Below are 21,601 nucleotides of genomic sequence, written 5' to 3'. Positions count from 1 at the left end.
CATTCAAATCCCTGTTTGTTTATTATATTTACCCATGTGTCCTTGTGCCATCACTATGTCTCATCAAGACAGGAACCATGTAAAGTGGCCATGTCCATTCGTACTGTGGTTCATCACCACCACCACCACCACCACCACCACCACTTATCATTCCCCTGCCCTTGTGCCGGATAGAATATCTCTATTCAGAAAAACAGCTTGGAACATCAACTTCCCAGACAGCCACACTCACCAAATTCACCGGCTGCACAAAATTAGGTGGGATTATATGGCAAAAACCACAATAAAATGTCACAGGAACCATTTAATACTGCCTATCCCAGGCAAAACATCTATATTCCAGGAAAGAACCCACAACACTAGCCACACCCACCCAATTCTTCAGTTTCATAAGAGTAGATGAGAATGATGCAACGAGCATATAGAATCTGAATCACTGATGGTCCAAAACTCCAGCCAGTAACACCTTAGTAAACTGTGAAAGCAAGATTAACAACAACAACAACAGCAGCAATTGCATTAAAACCAGCCCATGATGATCCAGATAGCCATAGTCACCAAATTCACCACACCAGAGATGTCACAAGAAGCACCAAAATTTGGCAAGAGCTACCTTCTTACATAAATCCATTTTGGGCTAAATAGAACATGGACCGGAACATTAACCTTTCAAGGAGCCTAGCCCACCAAATTCACACAAGACTACATGTAAGTGATGCAATAAGCCACAAAAATTCCACAGGAACCATCTTCCTATATCTATTTTGGGCAAAGGATCTCTAAATTGGAAAATGGCCAAGAATGCCAACTTTTCAAATAGCCATGTCCACTAAATTCACCAGTTGCACAAGACTAAAAGGAGCAGTGCCGGAAGCCACAAAAATTCCATAGGAACCATCTTCATGTGTCAATTCCTGGCAAAACATCTGTATTCTGGAAATCACAAACCTAATGCTTGTCTCCTTAAAAGAATAACTACAGTATATAAGTTGATAGCCCATAGAACATGATTGATTACAGTATGAGAACCCAGACAACTACGGATAAACATACATAAATAGGATGGGTTGGAAATTTTTCCTCAGAAAAATATTGTTCAGGAAGACTTTCCTACAAATATTCTATCCCACATCTGTGCTGAAAATGATTTATTTTTCTGATAGAGTAACGCTGTACTGTATAGAAATTAAATTTTAGTGAGGTTGAAGTGGATGTCTGTGTTCTCAGTTACTTTCCAGGTGTGTCTGGTCTTCTTTTATATGGATAAAAATAAACGAGTTCTGAAACTCTTACTTTGTTCCTACAGATTACGAGGAACACAACGCCTATGTATCGGACTCCTGAAATAATAGATTTGTATTCCAATTTTCCAATTGATGAAAAACAGGATATATGGGTATGCATGTTTTTTGTGCCTCGAGTAGACTTTGTGAAATGTCTCCGAATATCACCTGTTTTTCATATTTACATATGTAGAATATTTTTAGTTCTTCCCTACCCTTTTGTTGAATTCCCCAGGCATCTTAACAGTAAACTGATAAAAACATATACACAACGTCATTGTGATAAAGATGAGTCATTTTATTAGAGCATGTTTAAAGTTACATGCTAAAAGTTGGGCAGTGAAGCTGCATGTGCCACTTTTGGGAACTGAAGCTATATGCCTAAGGAGAGTTTGGTGAGCAACAATAATGATTTGTCTGTCTATTTTATGAGGTGCTAATCCTGTCCAGAATGGAGGAGGAATAGCTCTGAAGGATACTTGTCAAGGTAGTGAGTAGTCCAAAACAGATGGCAGACTAGGCCTGGTTTCATGTTAAAACAAATATAAAGTGTTCTGAAAAAGACAATTAAAAAAGAATTGAAAGTGTAATATTAAATAAACACCATTTTTAAAAGCCAAGGAAAATAGGACAGTTTTAATTTAGCTGGACACATGACACTCCAATGGAAATCGCATCTCTCTAATTTTGGTCCCATTACTCTTTTTGATGGCCTATTTGTCATCTATAAAGCATTTAACTTTGGCAGTCCCCAGAGCTCAAGAACAAGGTGGTCCACATTCACAGGCTTATATTCTAAAAGAAGGCACAGAAAAGGAAACATGGATGAAGGAGGTGGAAAACAAGCACGCTTGGAACACCAGTTTTTAAAGTTACATATTTCTTATAATGATGGGCTTGAATGATTTTACTAGGATAGTGAAAGCACATGGATGAATCCAGTCAATCATTAAGTTGTAAAATACTGCAATTTCCATTCAGGCAGTTGTGAGCTGCTTGTTTTCCCTTGCTCTTCTGGGTGTCAAAGACAAGTTTATCGCACTTCTCCATCTGTTGAGAAATCTGGAGAAAAAGTAAAATGTTCAGATTCTCCTTAGAGCTTCTACAATAAGGGACAATATGAGTAACTAGGGTGCGATACAGACCGCCATAAAGCAGCATGCTGGTGCCAATTCGAGGGTTAGAAAGTGCGCACCAAACGCATGCTCCCTAACCCTAATATGTGCGGGCACCATAACAATGGCGGCACCCTGTGTACATGGGCACCACTATTGTTATGTTAGTGCTGTGTGGCATCCGCACATTGCCGCATAGCTCTTACCTAACGAGTGCACCAATGGTGCACTTGTTATGCCATCCCTGCGGCTCAAAAAGAACCTGGGTTTTCCGGGTTCTTTTTCTTCCATAGGGAAGCTGCGCGGTTTGAAGGCTGTGGCTTCCCTCTGGAGAAAATTAGGCTGCCGGCAGGCCACTCTTTTCGGGCAGTCTGTCCCTCACCTGTGTTACTGTGTGGGTTATGTGTATGTTGCAGCTGATCTGGGAAGTAACTACATCTGTAAATCACTGTAGTTGTAGCTATCATTTCATATAGTTATCCATTCATTATTGGAAGGAGGAATTAATTCAAAATAACTAGGTCATAACTTTGTAATTTTCCCTTTCCAGCAATAGACGTGTAGCTGCACTGCAGTTTACATAACAAGAGCCTGGTTTGCCCTTTATAGTGTAATTGTACCTTTTAAAGTACTTTTATTGTTCTGTGGCTGTGTCACTGTAAAGGAGGCGTATGACATCCTTTTGAAGTAACTTTCTCAGCTCTGCGTTTTGGCATGTTACTGCTTCATCACTGGTGTTCACAGAAGTCTGAAAAGGGGTAGAATAAACTACTGAGTGTGAGAGCAAGATGTGTGAACTAGTAGAATGGAAAATATATGATTGGGCTTCCATTGAACTTTGGATGGCAAACAAGTTTTAGTGGGTTTCCCCCCCTACTATGGGAAAGCAAGCTACTGTTTCAGTGAATATCTTGGACACTGCAGCTTTTTCTAAACTCTTTGGACAGGACCAGCTTATCAGGAGAAATAAAATAATTGTTCCCATTCTTGATACAATTTAACTTGGAAGCATTTACATTTTTGATTTCTTGTCCTTTTTCTCTTTTCTTCTGTTTTGCTGTTATCTCTTCTCAGGCTTTGGGTTGCATCCTCTACTTGCTCTGCTTTAGGCAACATCCATTTGAAGATGGTGCTAAGCTTCGAATAGTCAATGGCAAATATTCCATCCCACAAAATGACACAAGATATACTGTGTTTCATGACCTCATTTGTAAGTTTCTTAACAGAGAGCAGAATTCCTGAATCTGAGCTAGTATTGTTTCTTTTTAGTAGAAGTTTAAAGTGCGAATTTTTGGTTTCCTTTAAAAAATATGTATGTCTTTTTTCCAATTTTTTTAAATACATGTTATTTCATGGAAGTGATAGTATATGAATAGGCAAAAGAAGATTCATGTGAATAAGGTAGAAATGCTGAGTTTTACTGATCCCATCTTTTTAATATTTTAATCTCGTAAGCCGCCTTGATTGCATTTTGTAGAGAGGCGGGATATAAATAGTAATAATAATAATAATAATATTTAGGCATATGGCTTGATCCTAGTCCTTTTCTAAATTTGATGTTTCATGACTGTTGATCATGAGAATAAACTAGGGGGCACCAGGTTAGAGAAGGCTATGCTAAAACCACATCTTTATTTGTAAATTAATTTATACAGTCATAATCTTTATGTTATCCATATTTTTAGCCATCTTTAAAGTTTCTAGCTGACTTGTAGGATCAAAATTGTGGAGGAAATGATGGGCTCTTCCTAGATGTTGGTCTAAGTATTTTTTTTCTTAATTTTTGAAATTTTCATAGGTTCTACTTTGAAAGTGAATCCAGAAGAGAGATTATCTATTACTGAGCTTGTAAATCAACTGCAAGAAATTGCAGCTGCAAGGAATGTAAACCCAAAGTCTCCCATCACAGAGGTAACTGACAATGCTGAGCAAAATTCAGTGTTTGGACTCCTTTGCATTTTAAAAACCTCTTTCCTCCAAAGATACAAGGATAGCATACAAAGATTTCCTTTTCAGGTGTGAGGAAAGCAATCAGTAGAGGGTATGGAGCACTGCCTGCTTTAATATTAATAATAATATTCAGCTTGTACATTTTAATCATTTCTGCAGTGCTTGATCTGTAAGCACTTCAAAATAAATCAAGATTTTTAACAATTTCTGCCATAGGCTTACAGTGTACCAAATAGGTTTATAAAGTGGTTGAGGTTGCATAGGAAGAATGTGGACTGTGAAAAATGAGGAAGGAGCAGGTAAATTAAAGCAATTTATTGAGGTTGTGACTGAGGGCCAAGTAGATAGGGGAACTGCTTCCATTGGGATTAAGAGTTTAAACTACAGTCTTCAGCCTTTTTAGGCCTGGCTCCACCATCATGTATTTTGGCACTTATTACTCTGTATGTCACCCTTCCAATTATCTGTAAGACAGGGGTGAAAATTTGTGATCCAGTTTAGACCAGCAGTTCCCATCAGCATAGCTGATGATGAAGGATTATCAGAATTGCAGTCCAAAAACATTTGGAGGACCCCAGATCCCCACCACTTAGTTGTCTCTTCCACTTAGTGGCTGCAAGTATTGATAATGCAGGATGCTGGACTAGGATTTGAAAGATCAAAATTCCCATCAGGCTGTGAAACCTTAGGGAAATCACACTCTCTCAGCCTGACCCACCACACAGGGTTGTTATGAGAACAGAGGTGAGCTGAGTGGAGGAAAGTCGAGATGTACATGTGACAAATAATAAATATACAATTCATACTTCCTTTAAGTAGGAAATTGGTAAAGGAAAAGGGGTCTAAGAAGGTTCTAGGGCTAGCTTTGAGACGAGTACGTTTCAGGATAAGCTTTCATGAACTCCATTCCACTTTATGAGATGCAGCATCTGATGGAAACATGCTTCCAATGTCATTCGTCCTATATTTTTCACTCATAACTGTGTTTTTTGAAGCGGTGTGTGCTGTTACTGGTTCAAAAACAATAACAATAGAGTGATCTGTGTATTCTGACTGAGCAGTGGCCTCAGCTACACTGCTTTATTTGTACTTTTTATAGTGAGTGTGTGAGAAAGCTATGAAAGAGAGAAATGTACAAGAGTTGATATTGAAATTTTTCCTCAGCTTCTTGAGCAAAACGGAGGTTATGGAAACAATGCTCAGCCTAGGCCATCTTCAACTCTGGTTCCACAGAACTCAAAACCTGTAGGACAACTCAACAACATATATAATGCAGGTATGTTGCTGAATAAATTTTCTTCAAAAACTGTGGGCAACATGTGACCCTAGAGAGGTTGTTGGGCTACTGTCAGTTTTCTCCAGTGCCTAACCTGGGTAAGGTGTCTGGAGGGACATAGGATTCCTACCTCTCCTCTAGGGGTTTCAAATTTGTTTTACTGTTTCAAAGCCATTGTTGCATCAGATACCCAGCATACAGCAGCACTTTGGCTACCTGAAAAAACATTATCTGTTAGACACTGGAAACTGAGTGCTTTATCTGTTGCTCATGATGAACTAATCAGAGTCCTTTATACAGTTGTCCCTCCGTATCTGCGGACTTGCAATTCATGGTTTTGATTATTTGCGAATTGCAAGTCCGCTGGACAACTTCCCTCCCCCCTAACTTATTGAGGCAAGGCCTCGGCTGGCGCAGGCTTCTTTGTGCTGGCGCAGCCTTGCCTTGGCCAGAGCACTCCTGTGCTGGGTGAAAGAATGGCCACACAGGCTGAAGGAAAGCTGCGCCGCAGCCAGGGTCTTACCTCAGCTGGCATGGTGTTCCTCCAGCCGGTGCGGCCTTTGTCTGGCTGGCGCAGCCTTGCCTTGGCAGAAGTAAGGCCGTGCTTGCTAGGAAAATGGCTGTGCCGGCCAGAGCAAGGTCACACTGGCCTAAGGAAGGCCTTGCCTCAGCTGGAGCAGTGTTCTTCTGGCCGGCGTGGCTTTGCCTCGGCAGCAGCACTAGCACAAAGAAGCCTGCGCCAGCCAAGGCAAGGCCTTCCTTAGGCCGGAGCAGTCTTCTTCCTGCCAGCATGACATTTTTTTCCGGCTGGTGCAGCCTTGCTTCAGCAGGAGCAAGCCTGCACCAGCAGGAGGAAAGCCTTGCCACGGCTGGTGCAGGCTTTTTCATGCCAGTGTAGCCTTGCCTCCGCAAGAGGAAGACTGTGCTGGCTGGGAGAACGGCTGTGCTGGCATCAGGAAGGCCGCATCAACCAGAGAAAGGCTGCTCCAGTTGAGGCAAGGCCTTCCTTAGTCCTTAGGCGGTGCTCTGGTCAAGCCAAGGCTGCGCCAGCATGAAGAAGCCCGTGCCGGCCAAGGCCTTGCCTCAATAAGGTAAGGAGGGAGGGAGGGAAGGGGGAGGGAGGATACTCAAATTCCCATTGTTCCCAATGGCAGCACACACCATTGGGGACAATGGGACTTGAATATCCATGAAATTTTGAATTCGCGGGGGTCCCCAGAACAGATCCCCCGCAAAGTTGGAGGGATGACTGTATAACTTTAGAATGCGCAAAGTAGATTAGAAATCAAATTGTGCTTACTGTTTGTTGTGTCCAGAAATGAAAATGCATATGATTTTCTAGAATATTTTTGACCTGTAACTCCCATGAGTTCTTGCTACTCGGTAAGCTGTTTAGGATTGCCAGAAGTTGGATTCTCATGACATGTAGAGAGCAACTACAAGTTAACTTCTGTAGCAGTTGGCAACAGCTCTGCAGTATTTCATAGGAATGTTTGCTTCATAATGGAATAAGCTTTCATGTTGAAGCTTATGAACTTCAAAAGATGCCATTTTTTAAGAACATTGCTACAGTTAGTACAGAAGGAATGCTAAGAGTGAAACGCTTTGGTTTATAATCTGTGTTCTTGGTTTTAGGCATGACTGTAGCAGAATGTGACCAGACCTATGCAGGGTTCTTCGATATTCTTAGGGGTGGAACAGAGAGGTTTTTAACAAATATCAAGGACACATCTTCAAAAGTGATTCAGTCTGTGACCAAGTAAGTAGAAATGTAACTGTGTTGGTAAAGAGAATGTAAATTCACTATCATGGTTTTCTTTTCTGATTTGAATTCAACTTATTGTGTTACTTTGTGTGTGCATTTTATTTTATTTTGGTTTTTTTCCCCTTAAACTGAACTGCTAATCTTTTCTTAATCTTGTAGAAAAGTAGATAAGCAATTCAATTGAGATCAGTTGGCAAATCCTCGCTTTCAACCAGATGGTTTTTTTTAAAATGGGGAACATTTGCAGCAGGGCAGTTTCAATTGTTTGCCTTCCTCTATTTGTAAACAGTAAATGTCTGAAGGCAGAGAAGCTGCCATTGCCGAGTCTGATGAATTAATAACATTATGGGGGAGGAGAGTTGTAAATTTGTGGTGTAGTTCTGAGGTGGTGTACAGCAGGCATGGAGAACTGCTTGGGCTCAGACCACATTTGCTAGCCTGGTTGATCTATCTGGCTCACAGAACTTAGGAATGAGGTCCATCTTTTCAAAGTCTGTCATGATGAAACCCCACTTTAGAACAAGTGATCAGTGAGCTTGAGGCTGTGGGTCATTAGCTTGACTCTTGCCTCACCTGCTGTGCATTAGACATGCAAAGGAGAAGTGAAGATAGGTGCGTCTTAACTGGCTGTATTGAGACTGTGGCTGAATCTAAGGTTTGGGACTTGTCTGTTGCCTTAAAGTGCCATAAGATCCACTTTGCTTCCTCTTTGTTGTTGCTGTGTGGGAAGTTGAAGGAGGATTGCGACACTGGAGGAATAAGTTGGAGAACTTTTCAACAGCACTTTGGCCAAGAACAGGACTGGGCTTTAACTCCTGACGTTATCCAGCCCATTGGAGGTATTTAGGACTGGAAGAACATGGTCACATCCCCTTCTATCATGAATACTGTAAAACCACAAGAAATATGCACCTGTAATACCCAGAATTAAAAATGTAATTACTGGCACATATAGGCCTGAATTTTATTAGTTCCAACTAGATTTGACCGATTTATAATGGATTTCCTCTCCAAACTGCCTCCACAGTTTCAACCCTTGGGTTACTGTTCATCACCTTGCCCCCCTCAAGATCTCTTCCTGGATTGGGTACGGGCCTGAAAGCGATTCCTATATGGGCCACAGATGTGCTGTTCTGTGGGTTCACTGTGATATGTGTGACCAGACTCTATCAAAACTTAACAGGAATAGCCAGACACAGTTACAAAAAGAACAAAGAGAAGTTTATTAATACACAGTCAGATCACTCATTAATCCCTGAACTGTTTAATAATAATAATAATAATAATAAAATTTTATTTCTATACCGCTATTCCAACGATCACAGCGGTGTACATCAAAGAGTAAGACAATTAAAACATCAGCATGACAATAATACAAAGTTAACAATTAAGAACAGTAAAAACTAACAACACAGCTTATTCACAGCTCCTCAAGTTCTTATTCAGTTCTTCCCCCTGATTGTCACCAGCTAGTTCCTGCAAACAATAAAAAGTAGACAGTGAAATGAATTGCCATCATGATCTCTTCTACCTGTTGCTAGTTGATCGGGTTGATCAGTATAATGTGCCTCTTGCCCCTGATATTTAGCAGTCCACGCTCTACTGAAATGGACTACAGAGAAAGAAGATTCTTGGCATCAGGCATTCAGCCAGCGAGCATAGAGAAGTTCATGTTCATTACTCTGGAGTAATTATGAGATCAGAGTTAAATTAACCAATCACAAATCATGTCACTTGCATACTTCTCATGATTCATTTTTATGGGTTACAGTAAGCCAAGATAAAGCACAGAGCCTCTTGGGCCAGGAGTGGGTCAGTTGGCCTTCTATCTTCCTCCTTGTTAGACATTTGGGGCTTGCATGCTAGCTGCTGTATTCTGTCAGAGAGAAACCCCTTTGGGATGGACTGGCACGGTTTCTTTCAAGCGGAGTCTCTCTTTGGCAAGGTGAAATATTTGGCACTTCAGTTAAGATCCTTTTGAGGCTTTGTGGTCCATGTGTAGATGGACTTGTACAGAGAACATGGGCAATTTGGCAGTGATGGGCTCTGCAAGGACTCTGCAATGCCCAGCCAAAACAGCCTCTTAAATCTGCTAAATATGTTGATTTGGGTTAGGTTCTCAATCATAGAATAATTATAGACTTGGAAGTGGCCATCCAGCCTCTGTTTACAAAAGGAGGCTCCACCCCATTCAGTGGGAAATCCTTTTGGGATGGACTGGGACTGTTTCTTTCAAGTCAGCTTCTTCTGCTGTTGAACAGCTCATGCCATCAGAAAGTTCATCCAAATGTTGAGGTGGAATCACTTTTCCTGTACTTTAAATTCATTACTCTGTGTCCTAGTCTCTGGAGCAGCAGAAAACAAGTTTGTTCCATCTTTTAATGTGACATGCATTCAAATATTTAAACAGAGCTAGCATATCACCTCAACATGATATCATGAACTCTTCCAGCTGTTAAAATGAAAATCACAAATCAGCCCTGCCTGGACTCAGTGAATACTCACAGGAAAGAAATGATTGGGGCTATGTAGAGAGCCTTCAGCTGGTGGCAGAAATGAATGAATTCTTGTGTTCTTTCATCTTCAGAAGAAGGAAGAAAGGAGAGTAGAAGGTGGACAGCCTTCTGTGGGATACAAGAGAACAACCATATTAGAAAGAGGAATGGATAGAAACCATGACATGTTAGTGGGGAGGGTAATGGAGGAAGACAGCAATAAGGGGAATGGGATACAAAATGAGGGCAACAGAGCAGGAATGTTTATTTAAGGGTGGAAGTGAAATTTCCATAACATTCTGGAATGTTTTATGACATTTTAAATCACCTGAAATGTCAGGTAATCTCTGTAACATTCAAGAATAAGCTAAACATTGATATACAATGGTCCCTTGCCTTACGCAGGGATCCGTTCTGGACCCCGCCACGTAAGGCAAGTTCCGCCTATGCTTGAGTCCCATTGAGGATAATGGGGCTTGTGCATGCGATGGTGTGGCAGTGCGAGTGCCCTGCGTGTGCCATTCATTGAATGGTGTGGTGCTTCCAGCGTAAAAGGCACCAGCATATATCATGGGTGCACGGTATTCTTTACAGAATTAATGTATTTTTTAAAAAAAAAATCACAAATTTATAGAGAATAATCTTTTGGGGAATGCTCTAAGAATATTGTCATTCTTGAGGAATATTCTGTGATAATACTTTCACCCCCCATCACTAGTCCAACCCCTTGTCAGTAATCTGAGTGATGCTACTAATGGCTAGAGTTGTACTGCTAGTTGCTGAAATTTGGTGATGAAAGCAGAATTTTCACTATCTCCATGGAGTATTATGTATGAAACTGTGGCCAGATTAGTTTCTTGTCTCTCTGTAACCCACAGAGAAATCCATCAGCATGCTTATATTATCTGAATGCTCAAATTTTAAAAATCAAAATATATTTTACTTCTGTTTAAGCCTGAATCTAAAGAACCGTGAATTTTGTCTGTGTACTTAAAGTAGCTTGGAATTTGTAGCTTCTTAGTACAGTGTGCCCTTAGTATCCACTGGGATTTGGTTCCAAAATCCACCATGGATATTAAAATCCATGGATACTTAGGTCTCATTTTAAACAGTGGCATAGTAAAATGGTATCACTTATATAAAATGGCAAAATCAAGCTTTATTTTTTGGAATTTATATGTTTTTGAGTATTTTCAAGTCATGGATGGTTGAATCTGTGAATACAGAGGATCAGCTGTAGCTGTTCCTCTTCAGACAGTGAAGGGAGTTCACCCTACATTCAATACTAGCATTGACAAGGGAAAAATATATTAAAAAAATACTTAACATTCTTGGGTTTATCTAAAATAGGTTTTGGTTAATGTGGAACATGATTAATGGGAACTTGAGATAGAAATCACAATTTCCAAATTATTACACTGGTTTAATTTATATGTAGAATATATCATAGGGAAAGATGGATTAGACTCATAGGAAAGAGATGTAAACATTTGAGGAAGAAACGTCAATGATCTGAGGTATGCAAATAACACCATTCTGCTAGCAGAAAATACCAGACGTGGAATGACCATTGAGGAAAGTCAAGGAAGAAAGTGCAAAGGCAGATGAACATTAAGAAAACAAAGAATAATGACCCCAAATTATCAATTCTAATTTTCAAGTAGACTGTGATCACATTGAGATAGTGAAATATTTTGCTTTACCGTCATAGATCTGGTTGGAGGGTGTGGTCAGGAAATTGCAGAAAAATTGCTTCAGAAAGAAAAAAGAGAAAATCACATTCTTTTCTGAGGTTTCTCCCCAGGTTTTCACATCTTTACTCCCGACATGTAGCAAGTTTCTCCCCCCCCCCCCCCTTGGGCCAATAGCATTCTAATTGTTTGTTCCTGTATGTGGAATGAATTGGTTGAATTGCTGTTTATTTTATACAGTGGGCCTTTGGTATCTGCTGACGTTTGGTTCTCATGGATATTTTTACCCTGTATTTTGTATTTGTCATTGCAATTCTTATCTGTACACTGCTATGATCAACGCGGAGTAGCGGTTTATAAATAAAACTTATTATATCAAAATCTTTGGATGCTCAATTTCCATGATATACAGTGGTATAGTAAAATGATGCTCCTTATATAAAGTTACAAAATCAAGGTTTGCTTTTTCTATTTTGGGGTGGTGGTGGTGGTGATGATGGTTGAATCTTTGGATACAGAGGGCTGACTGTAGATGCAAAAAAAAATCAGTAGATGATGCTTTTTGTTTGGTTCATGTCATAATGGTATTTTCAAAAGTTGCTATGATGCAAAGGCTTTGTTTTGGAGGGAGCAGGAAGCAACATGTGTTTTTAGAGAGTGGATTGTTTGGAGAGGGATTCTTTCTCTCTCTTTTGCATCATGATTTTGTTTGTGATGTTTATTTCCTTGCTCATTTCTCCCCATGAACTTTCATCATTCCATACCCACGTTTCTTAGCAGTCCAAGGTAAATATACATAAATATGTCAGTATGTGTTCTCTATGTTGCATGGATTGTTTTGATTTAACTCCTTAGTGTTAACACACTGACTACTCAGAAGTTTTTGAACTCTCAAGTTGTACGTTGAAGATGACTTATTAGCATTGGCTTCTAACTCACATACATTTGTAGAGCTATCATACTATGAATGAAGATATTGTCCTGTAAAATTACATTATTCTTAAGTATCAAATCTTTGTGTAATAGTCCTCACACATGTATAACTTCAGAGTTTCTTTCCTGTGTTAATTCACTGAATTGCTCTATCTTTCCTATTTTTACAATCTTTTCTTCTCTTTTAATAGGAAAGCAATATGTGGGGAAAGTAGGTTGCTTCTGTTGCACAGAGGTATCACATTTGTGCATTAATTGTTAAGGGTTGGGAAAGTGAATATACTTCTGGGTGGCATATGATGAGACTGCATAGCTAAAGTTCTATTTAGAAATTGCAAAATTAAAATAATATGCATTTTGAAATACTCACTTTGTGTAATAATATCACATTTAAATGAGTTAGGACCAGCTCTCATGAAGAGCTCTTTATATTGGCTGATATATTATCAACTCTTTAGCCAGTGAGTTTCAGTGTCCAGTGCCCCTGCCAAGATTCACTTTAGTTTCTTGAAATACGTGAATGAGGATGCCTCTTTAGCCATCAAAAACCTTAAGACCTTCAAAAATTCTGTAGAGGTGTTTAAAAGAGATACTATCCTATCTCTGTTGTGTAGCATAGGAGTGGCCAAATGGTAGCCCAAGGGCCACATCATACCCCTGATTTGATTCTGTGTGGTGGCCATTTTGCACCAGAATAAACCAGGATGTGCTTAACTGGACATAATTACTCTTTATATTTTCTTGATGAGACAAAGGGGATAGTTATACCCATGTTTTGACATTACCCATATTCCTTCCAGTGGTAAATAAAAGGATGTCCTAGCTTCACTAGGAGTTCTTTAGGGATGCATAAAGCAACAACATGCTCTGAATTAATTGTGGAAGTTGTGTGTGTTGAGAGTTTTGAGGTTCAGGGGGAACTGTTAGAGTTTGTCTGTGCATAGGATGTCTCTCTAAGTATTGTGAAGACACAAAAAACTTTATTTGCAGTGGTAGGCCAGGATCATGGAATGGTTTGAGTGCTGGACTATGACTCTAGAGAACAGGGTTTGAATCCCCACTTGGCCATGAAACCCACTGTTTGACCTTGGCAAGTCACACTCTCTCAAACTCAGAGGATGACAGGGTCAAACTCCCTCTGAAGAAACTTGCCAAGAAAACCCTGCAATAGGTTTGTCATAAGTCAGAAAAGACTTGAAGACACACAACAACAGTAAGCTACTGTGAACATGACTTTATGCCAACTGTAGCATTCACTTTCTAATGACCTAGGCTTGTGGTTTTTAAATTGACCTTCTGACAATTTGGGTTTCTACATCCCCAAACCCCAGCCAGTATGGCCCATAGTCAGCGATTCTGGGAACTGAAGTCCAAAACATTGGGGACAGGGATGAGAAGCATGGTCTAGACCAGTGGTCCCCAAACTGTGCCCTTTAAGAGATTTTGGACTCCATCTCCCAGAAGCCTCTGCCATGTTGGCCAATAGTATGGGATTCTGGGAGCTGAAGTCCAAAATCCATTGAAGAGCACCGTTTGGGAACCACTGGCCTCGACAACCATTTTGCCAAACAATGGCAGTTTATAAAATGATTGCACTCCCCTTGGATGATAATGCCACCCAGGGTAATATTAAATAGAGTCACACTCATGTGCTTTAACTAAATTGGGCACACTCAAGGAAGGTTTCATACCTAGCCTTTTCCCTGTGCAGTCAGTTAACTATATCAGATGGCACAGTTTCAGATTGAGAGACATAAACTTTGATGTTTACTCCAAAGTCATTTGAAGTAAGAGTTTCATCAAGTTTACTACTGAAGATCACATGAGAGTGGTTTGACATATTGAACATGCACCTCTGTAAGATCTGTTAAAGATAGCTTATGATAGCTACACAGAGTGCTTGCATCATAAATAATGGGCCCAGGGATCCACACATTTTTCATCATGGTTAGTTATTTTATATTTTGAATATTAATAATATGAACATATTAATAGTGTAGTCACTACCATCCCTCATCTGTTTTCAGGTTCTCTGATATGTACAGTCATATAATGGGAATTGTGGTGGTTACCTGACTCCAGAAGTATTTAGGTTCATCTAGCTCCTCACTTTACTTCATACCAGACTTTGGAGTTGCTAGGAAGCAGCAGGACAGGTTCTTGTTGCTTATTACATTTAGTGAATTCAATGAATTCAGACCGCACATCTCTCAAATTTGTTGCAAATGGTGGAGAATTCAGGGCTGGAATGGAATCTCCTTCCTGGCATGAAGTGAGACACAGCTTTATGGTTGCCAATAGCCACTTTGGTGACCAACATTTGTGAGCTCCTGGATAGTTGTAGAGAAGTATGTACGTTGGATTTCTTTTTGTAGAACCTGTCTCGCTAGAAAATGTGATTCAATGTATAAATTTCTTAATTTTCAGATAGGGAAATTTTGTTTTCTGATCCAAAAACATCTAGAGTAGCACTGTAGTAATGATATATACCTCTAAAGCAGTGATGGCGAACCTATGGCACGTGTGCCAGAGATGGCACTCAGAGCCCTCTCTGTGGGCACACATGCTGTCGCCCTTGCACAGAGTTTGCCAGAGGTTCTTACTAGAAAGCTAGAGGGATGTGGCACTTTGCAATAAATAAGTGGGGTCTGGGTTGCAGTTTGGGCACTCGGTCTGTAAAAGGTTCACCATCACTGCTCTAAAGGGATAATTTTGGGAAAAATTGGTCATTGAATGGTATTCTAAGGAGAGCTGTCCATAATCAAAACTTTTCTTCAGTATGTGCTCAAGAAGAAGTAAGCTGTAACGGGCCTGAGAGAGCAAGACAGGTTTTAAGTCTTGTTGAAAAGATGGAAAGGAAATGTTGCAATGTACAAGAAGACAAATAGATCAGAAAAAAACCCAGAACTTTCTTGATATGGCACTGAGACAGAATGTTATTACTTTACAAAGGAAGTGCTCTTTTCTTCAGACATGGGAAAATTTACTGAACTTGTCAAACTAACAGCAATTAGGTATTCTTGTCAGAAGCCCATTCTTGTTGGAAATATTTAGTGAAAACAGCAGTATCAGTTTCAAAGAGTAATGGAACAGAAAACCTGGGCTGACCAAGGGTCCTCTGACACTAGTACTATAATTCCTTTTTAACTGCTGTGGCTGCATGCTGTGAAATGTTAAGATTTGTAGTTTGGTGAGGTAGTGGAGCTCTCTAAGTACCCATCCCTAAACTGCAAATCCCAGGATGCCACAGGATGTTGCCGTGGAAGTTAAAGTGAAATCGTGGTGCTATAATTTGCCTACTGTGAAAGGGCCCCAGGTGATCTATGCAGTTGACAGAATCACAGGGCAACTTTTTTCCCTCTCTTGTAATTACAAGTGAAGAAGATGTTTGGGAACACTCCTTCTTTGCACAGTTCCCCATCCATCTGGGAAGGGACTTGGCTACAACTGTCATCCTTAATAGACTAATTTCTATTATGTTGGGAGGTTTATTTTTTCCTGGAATACAGGAACGCGCCCTATTACATTTCAACAATTATAGATTTGAACTCTGTAAGACAGGAAGGATTCTGTGTCATTCTGTAAAATGTACCTCTGCTTTGATGAACTGATCGTTAGATCAAGCCTTAGCTTTAGGGCTTTTGTTAAAGAAAGGGAGGAACTCTTTGCCTAGGAGTGGTGGTTTTGATTATACATGCAAGGGAAACACAATATACTTCTGTGTAGCTTGGTAGTAGCATAAATCCTAACACAGGAATGCTTTAAATAGTTTCAAGTGTGGTGATAGACTGAAGTCTTGTGTTTCATTTTCTCTCTTTACAGCATTTCATTAATGGCACTCTCTCTGTCTTTCAAACTGTAAATGCACTTACCTTTTCCAAAGAGTCTAAATGGTATCTGTGCTCATCTAGTTTAACCTATTTCTGTGTAACTTATCTTACTTATTTTTACTATCTACCGCTGTATTATATTGGTCGATTGTCTTCTATTTGGGATCTTATACATTTCTTTTTGTGCTAATCCCTGCAAGTAAAGTTTACTTTCTTTTAATTAACAAAGTTTGATACTTCTGTAGTGACTCTTTCAAATATGTTCATTACTTTGAAAAAACATTAATTTATCTGGGAGTGTAGCTTCTAGTCATGTCTTTGTGAAGGTATACCTCATAAGGCTGTATCTATTTCATGGGAGCTCAACATTCACTTGTTGCAGGTTTTTTAAATCAATTTTTATTAAAAAAATGTTATGGCCATTTGAAATCATGTAGGTAATACTTGGTGAGATATATAAAATAATAGTGATGATGATGATGATGATGATGATGATGATGATGATGATGATGATGATGATGATGGAGATGCTGAATTTCAGTGTCCATTAGATGAGTAGCCTCTTACTTCACTTACACTGCTAGCCTCTTACTTTACTTCCAGTCTTCCAAAACCAGAATAAGCTATGCTAGTGATGGCGAACCTATGGCACGCGTGCCAGGTGGCACTCTGAGCCCTCTCTGTGGGCACACGCTCAAGTCACTCCAGCACAGAGTTCACAAGTTTGTTACTAGAAAGACAGAGGAATGTAGCACTTTGTGATAAATAAGTGGGGTTTGGGTTGCAATTTGGGCACTCGGTCTGAAAAAGGTTCACCATCACTGAGCTATGCAAAAGAAGAGTGATGGCTCAGCTTTGCATGCCTTACTGTGTACTAATAAAGTGAGGGAGGAAGACATAGTTAGCACCCAGAAAAACGCTCTCTGTTTTGGACCACAACTCTCAGAAAACCCAGCTAGGACAGGCTGTGATAAAGGACTGTAGGGTTCTAATTTTTCATTCAAAATAATGGCAGGGCCAAAGGTTCCTACACTGTGTGTGCACCTACACGTAACCTACCCAATTTGTTCATTGCCAGATCTTGCCGATCTCTATACTGAGACAGTATTGATAGTGGGGAAATAACATGTTAATCTCATCCTTGAATTTGACCTTAGGAATGGAAGATCTCTAACTTGCTCACCATCTGAAGCAACATACTCATTGACATCCATAGTACAAAAACTACAGGCAAGGGGCATATTGGGGGCAGAGATGGCACTAATACAGTGGACCCTTGTTATACGCTGGGGCTAGGTTCCAAGAACCCCTTTGTATAACAAAATCTGTGGATGCTCAAGTCCCATTAAATATAATGACATAGCAAAATAGTGTCCCTTATAAAAATGGAAAATCAAGGTTTGATATTAGAAATTTATACTTTTTTGGAACATTTTAAAACCGTGGATGCTTGAATCAGTGTATAAAAAATCCATGTATAAGAAGGGCCAATTGCACTTCACTTAGTGTTCTATGGCTTCTTTTCCAGTTGGCTGAAGGAGTTAGACTATTGATTCAGCCCTTTGCTATTGACTCTTAGTAATACAGGTTGAGCCTCCCTTATCCGAAATGCTTGGGACCAGAAGTGTTTTGGATTTCGGATTTTTTTAGGATTTTGGAATATTTGCATATACATAATGCGATACCTTGGAGGTGGGACCCAAGTCTAAACATGAAATGCATTTATGTTTTATATACACATTATACACATAGCCAGAAGGTAATTTTATGCACAATATTTAAAATAATTTTGTGCATGAAACAAAGTTTGTGTACATTGAACCATCAAAAAGTAAACATTTCGCTATCTGAACCACCCATGTGGATAATTCTGGTTTTTGGAGTATTTTGGAATAAGGGATAAGGGATACTAAAACTGTACTGAGGGTTTATTATGTCATGCAGAGACTGTAGGCTGTGTTTACCCCACTTTGCCCAGTTAAAGAAGCCTCTTTCACTACCATGGCTTGAAGTCTTTGGGAATGTTGCAGTGACCCTTTAAAGAATTTAAGCTTTTAATCTCCTGAATTCCTTCATGTAGACTATTGAAAACTCTTTCCCTCCAACTTCAGCTTGTATGAATTTTTTTTACAAAGCCTGCAGCCTTGGGTAATCAAAAACATTCTGCTTTTGGATGACTGATGTTCACTGCATTCTGCCCAAGAGGCAGAGCACTTCCAGATAACTGGCCCTTATTCATTTCTGCAATTGTTCAAAATGCTAGGTTCTGCCCTAGTTTAGATATTTGAGACAGATGTTGGAGAGAGAATCTGGGGTGAAAGGGGGAGAGTTTAATCAGCATTATTCCTTTTTGAAGGGCAAGGAAGATGATAAAGAAAACTTAGCAAGGTACCTCCCAAACTGAAAATTATTTTTCAGCTTTTGACAAAGTTTGTTTCTGTTTACCTAACTTACACATTTCTCTTTATATTTTTCAGTTATGCAAAAGGAGATCTGGATATATCATATATCACCTCCAGAATTGCTGGTATGATAAGACCACCTTTTCTAAAATCACATATGCTAACTATGTTTAAACAAAGACTTTGGCCTTGACCATTTTCTTCCTTTTCCTCTTCTCCCTCCCCAGTGATGTCCTTTCCAGCAGAAGGTGTTGAGTCTGCCATAAAGAATAGCATTGAAGATGTGCGGTTGTTCTTAGACTCTAAACATCCTGGCCGCTATGCTGTCTACAATCTGTCGCCAAGAACATACAGGCCTTCAAGATTTCACAATCGGGTTTGTAAGCCATTATTGCTTTTCCATTGTTGGTTTTCCATTATGTTCAGTATGAACCTGATGCATCATCAAGTAATCTGAGACTGTATGAGATATAAGAGGATATAAGAAGTGGGGTGCATTACTTCCTTCCACTGAAGCCATCTTTGATTGTACGATCATCCATAGTCTTTCTCAATGGCTCCTGTTTCTGAAGCGGGCATCCATCTTTTATTTCCCTTCCATTGGATAAGAGCGTAATGATTTTGGCACATTCATGGAGGACAATCCTCACAGCTGATATTGATCTTGGTGGCAAAATTGAATCTCCATGTTCAGACACATGACACACCTTAGAATACTTAATATATAGCATACTTCTGAGTTTCAATTGGCTCCAGTTGAAGATAGGATGCTAAGCTAGATGGGCCTGTAGCCTGGACTAACAAGACTCTTCTGTCTATGAGGAGTCTCCTTGGCACATCAGAATGGTTGCAGATCACTTACACAATGTTCTTGTGTGTTGTAACAGAGTGCTGTGTTTCACTTTCTGGCAGTTACATGGTAGGTGGATTTGAAATATTTGAATAGGGAAAGCCAAGTGGAAAGCTCCACTCTGATAGTTACTTGAATAAATAACAGATTTATTACATGATTCTTAAAAAATGAAATAACCCTGAGTTCCTTGACTGAAAGGAAGGGTAACAGTGTGACAGATTCTTGTTTGATCATACTCTGTTTTCTTATAGTATAGAAGACCTTCAGGTTTCAGTTGCTGAAGGTACATGGAAATGGATTATTATCAGCTCTGAAAGTCCTTTAAATCTGCAGGCTGAAAAAATTAAATGTTAATCAAAATGGCACTGTGTTTATGTTTTGTTTAAAATATTTACATTCATAAGGAATCTCAGTTACATACAATGTTCCAGTGTAACAAGTGTCCCAGTATAACAAAAGCAGGAAAATAAAAACCAAAAAGGATGAAAAATAACCACATTAGTTGTAAGTTTCTTTAAAAGTTGACCAAAAGACCAAATATGAGTCCATTTGTAAATTTCATCTATACATCATTCTTTCAAATGTTGCAAGTGTTTTTAGATCTTCTGGGCATTGGATCACAGGTGGAGAAACATTATCTTTCCAGTAATGGAGTATTAATCTTTTAGTGGTCAAAAGGACATGAAAAATCAATTTCTGTTGGCAATTTCCAATAATTCCCAAGAAACTGGTAGATAATTCAAAAGAATAGGCACATCCCTGAATATCAAGGAACTTTCCAAAACCAAATTTATTCATGTGATTACTTCCTCCAAAAAGTTCACTATTATGGGACAACTCCAAAACATATACCATTAAGGAAGCAATAGCAGTAGAAACATCTCCCAACAATTCTCTGATTTAGAAAGCCCTTTCTTGAATATACATTGTGACAGCCAATATACCCAAAAGAGCAATCTCTGCTATACAAGATATAGTCAGAGATCCATAGCCATATTAGTTATAGATGTTAAAACTGATGGCCATTGATCAGTCAACCTCCCCCTGAATAACCTAAAGCTCTGTCAGGTTTGTTTGGAGACAAAGGGCCAAAGCACACAGCAGAAATAATCCAGTTTGAGGCCGCTTTAACTGACTTGGCTCAGTGCTAGGGAATCCTGGGAACTGTAGTTTTGTTGCGGTACCAGAACTATCTCTAACAGAAAAGGCTCAATGCCTCACAAAACTACACTTCCCAGGATTCCCTAGCATTGAGCCAGGGCTGTTAAAGTGGTCTCAAGATAGATTATTTCTGCAATGTGTTCAATAGTCTTTCAGATAATCCAGACCAGTGATTCCCAAACTTTGGTCTGCCAGATGTTTTTAGACCTCAGCTCCCAGTATTCATGTCTGTTGGCCAAGCAGGCTGGGACTTTGGAGAGCTGAAGTCCAAAACACCTGGAGGACCAATGTTTTGGAACCACTTTTTAAGACCATATAGGGTTTTATAGGTCATAACCAGCACTTTGAATTGTGTCTGGAAATAAACTGGTAGCCAGTGAAGTTGTTTAATAAAAGGGTTATATCCTCCTTATAACTGACCCTGGTCAGTATTCTGGCTGCTGCATTTTAAACCTGCTGAAGTTTCTGAACAGTTTCCAAAGGCATATTACCAATCTTCTCTTGCTGTGTAAATCGAATTTTAATAATAGTTTATATTATCATCCACTCAATATTCTCTTTAAAACAGGTGTCTGAATGTGGCTGGCCAGCGAGACGTGCGCCCAATCTTCGAAATCTGTATAGCATTTGCAAGAACATGCATTTATGGTTAAAACAAGACCCAAAGAATGTTTGCATTGTACATTGCCTTGTAAGTAGCAGTTAGTTTCAAACATTTGCTATACCTACTGAGCCGAAAGAAATGCTGATTTGCTCAAAATTTTGCACAAGTAGTTGGGGTGGAGTGAAGAGAGACCTATGATAAATTAAGTGAAGTAAGCTTTGGGTTTCTTTGATGGTTTGATGA

General features: G+C 39.5%; 1 protein-coding gene across 3 annotated transcripts in view; it reads left to right on the top strand.

The window, feature by feature from the left end:
• Positions 1–21,601, top strand: part of GAK (cyclin G associated kinase) — a 104,925-nt gene that overhangs the window by 42,998 nt on the left and 40,326 nt on the right. For all 3 annotated transcript variants that reach the window (XM_089488689.1, XM_089488688.1, XM_089488690.1), the window contains 8 exons: positions 1,307–1,396; positions 3,473–3,608; positions 4,197–4,309; positions 5,513–5,624; positions 7,260–7,383; positions 18,816–18,865; positions 18,968–19,116; positions 21,323–21,445. In XM_089488689.1, the coding sequence (XP_089344815.1) occupies positions 1,307–1,396; positions 3,473–3,608; positions 4,197–4,309; positions 5,513–5,624; positions 7,260–7,383; positions 18,816–18,865; positions 18,968–19,116; positions 21,323–21,445 (897 nt within the window). The remainder of the gene's footprint in view (positions 1–1,306; positions 1,397–3,472; positions 3,609–4,196; positions 4,310–5,512; positions 5,625–7,259; positions 7,384–18,815; positions 18,866–18,967; positions 19,117–21,322; positions 21,446–21,601) is intronic.

This window comes from Sceloporus occidentalis, unplaced genomic scaffold (genome assembly GCF_023333645.1).
Source record: "Sceloporus occidentalis isolate IW3139 unplaced genomic scaffold, rSceOcc1.0.p SCAF_1, whole genome shotgun sequence".
In the NCBI taxonomy this organism is placed as follows: domain Eukaryota; kingdom Metazoa; phylum Chordata; class Lepidosauria; order Squamata; family Phrynosomatidae; genus Sceloporus; species Sceloporus occidentalis.
This window is presented reverse-complemented; position numbering and strand designations above follow the sequence as displayed.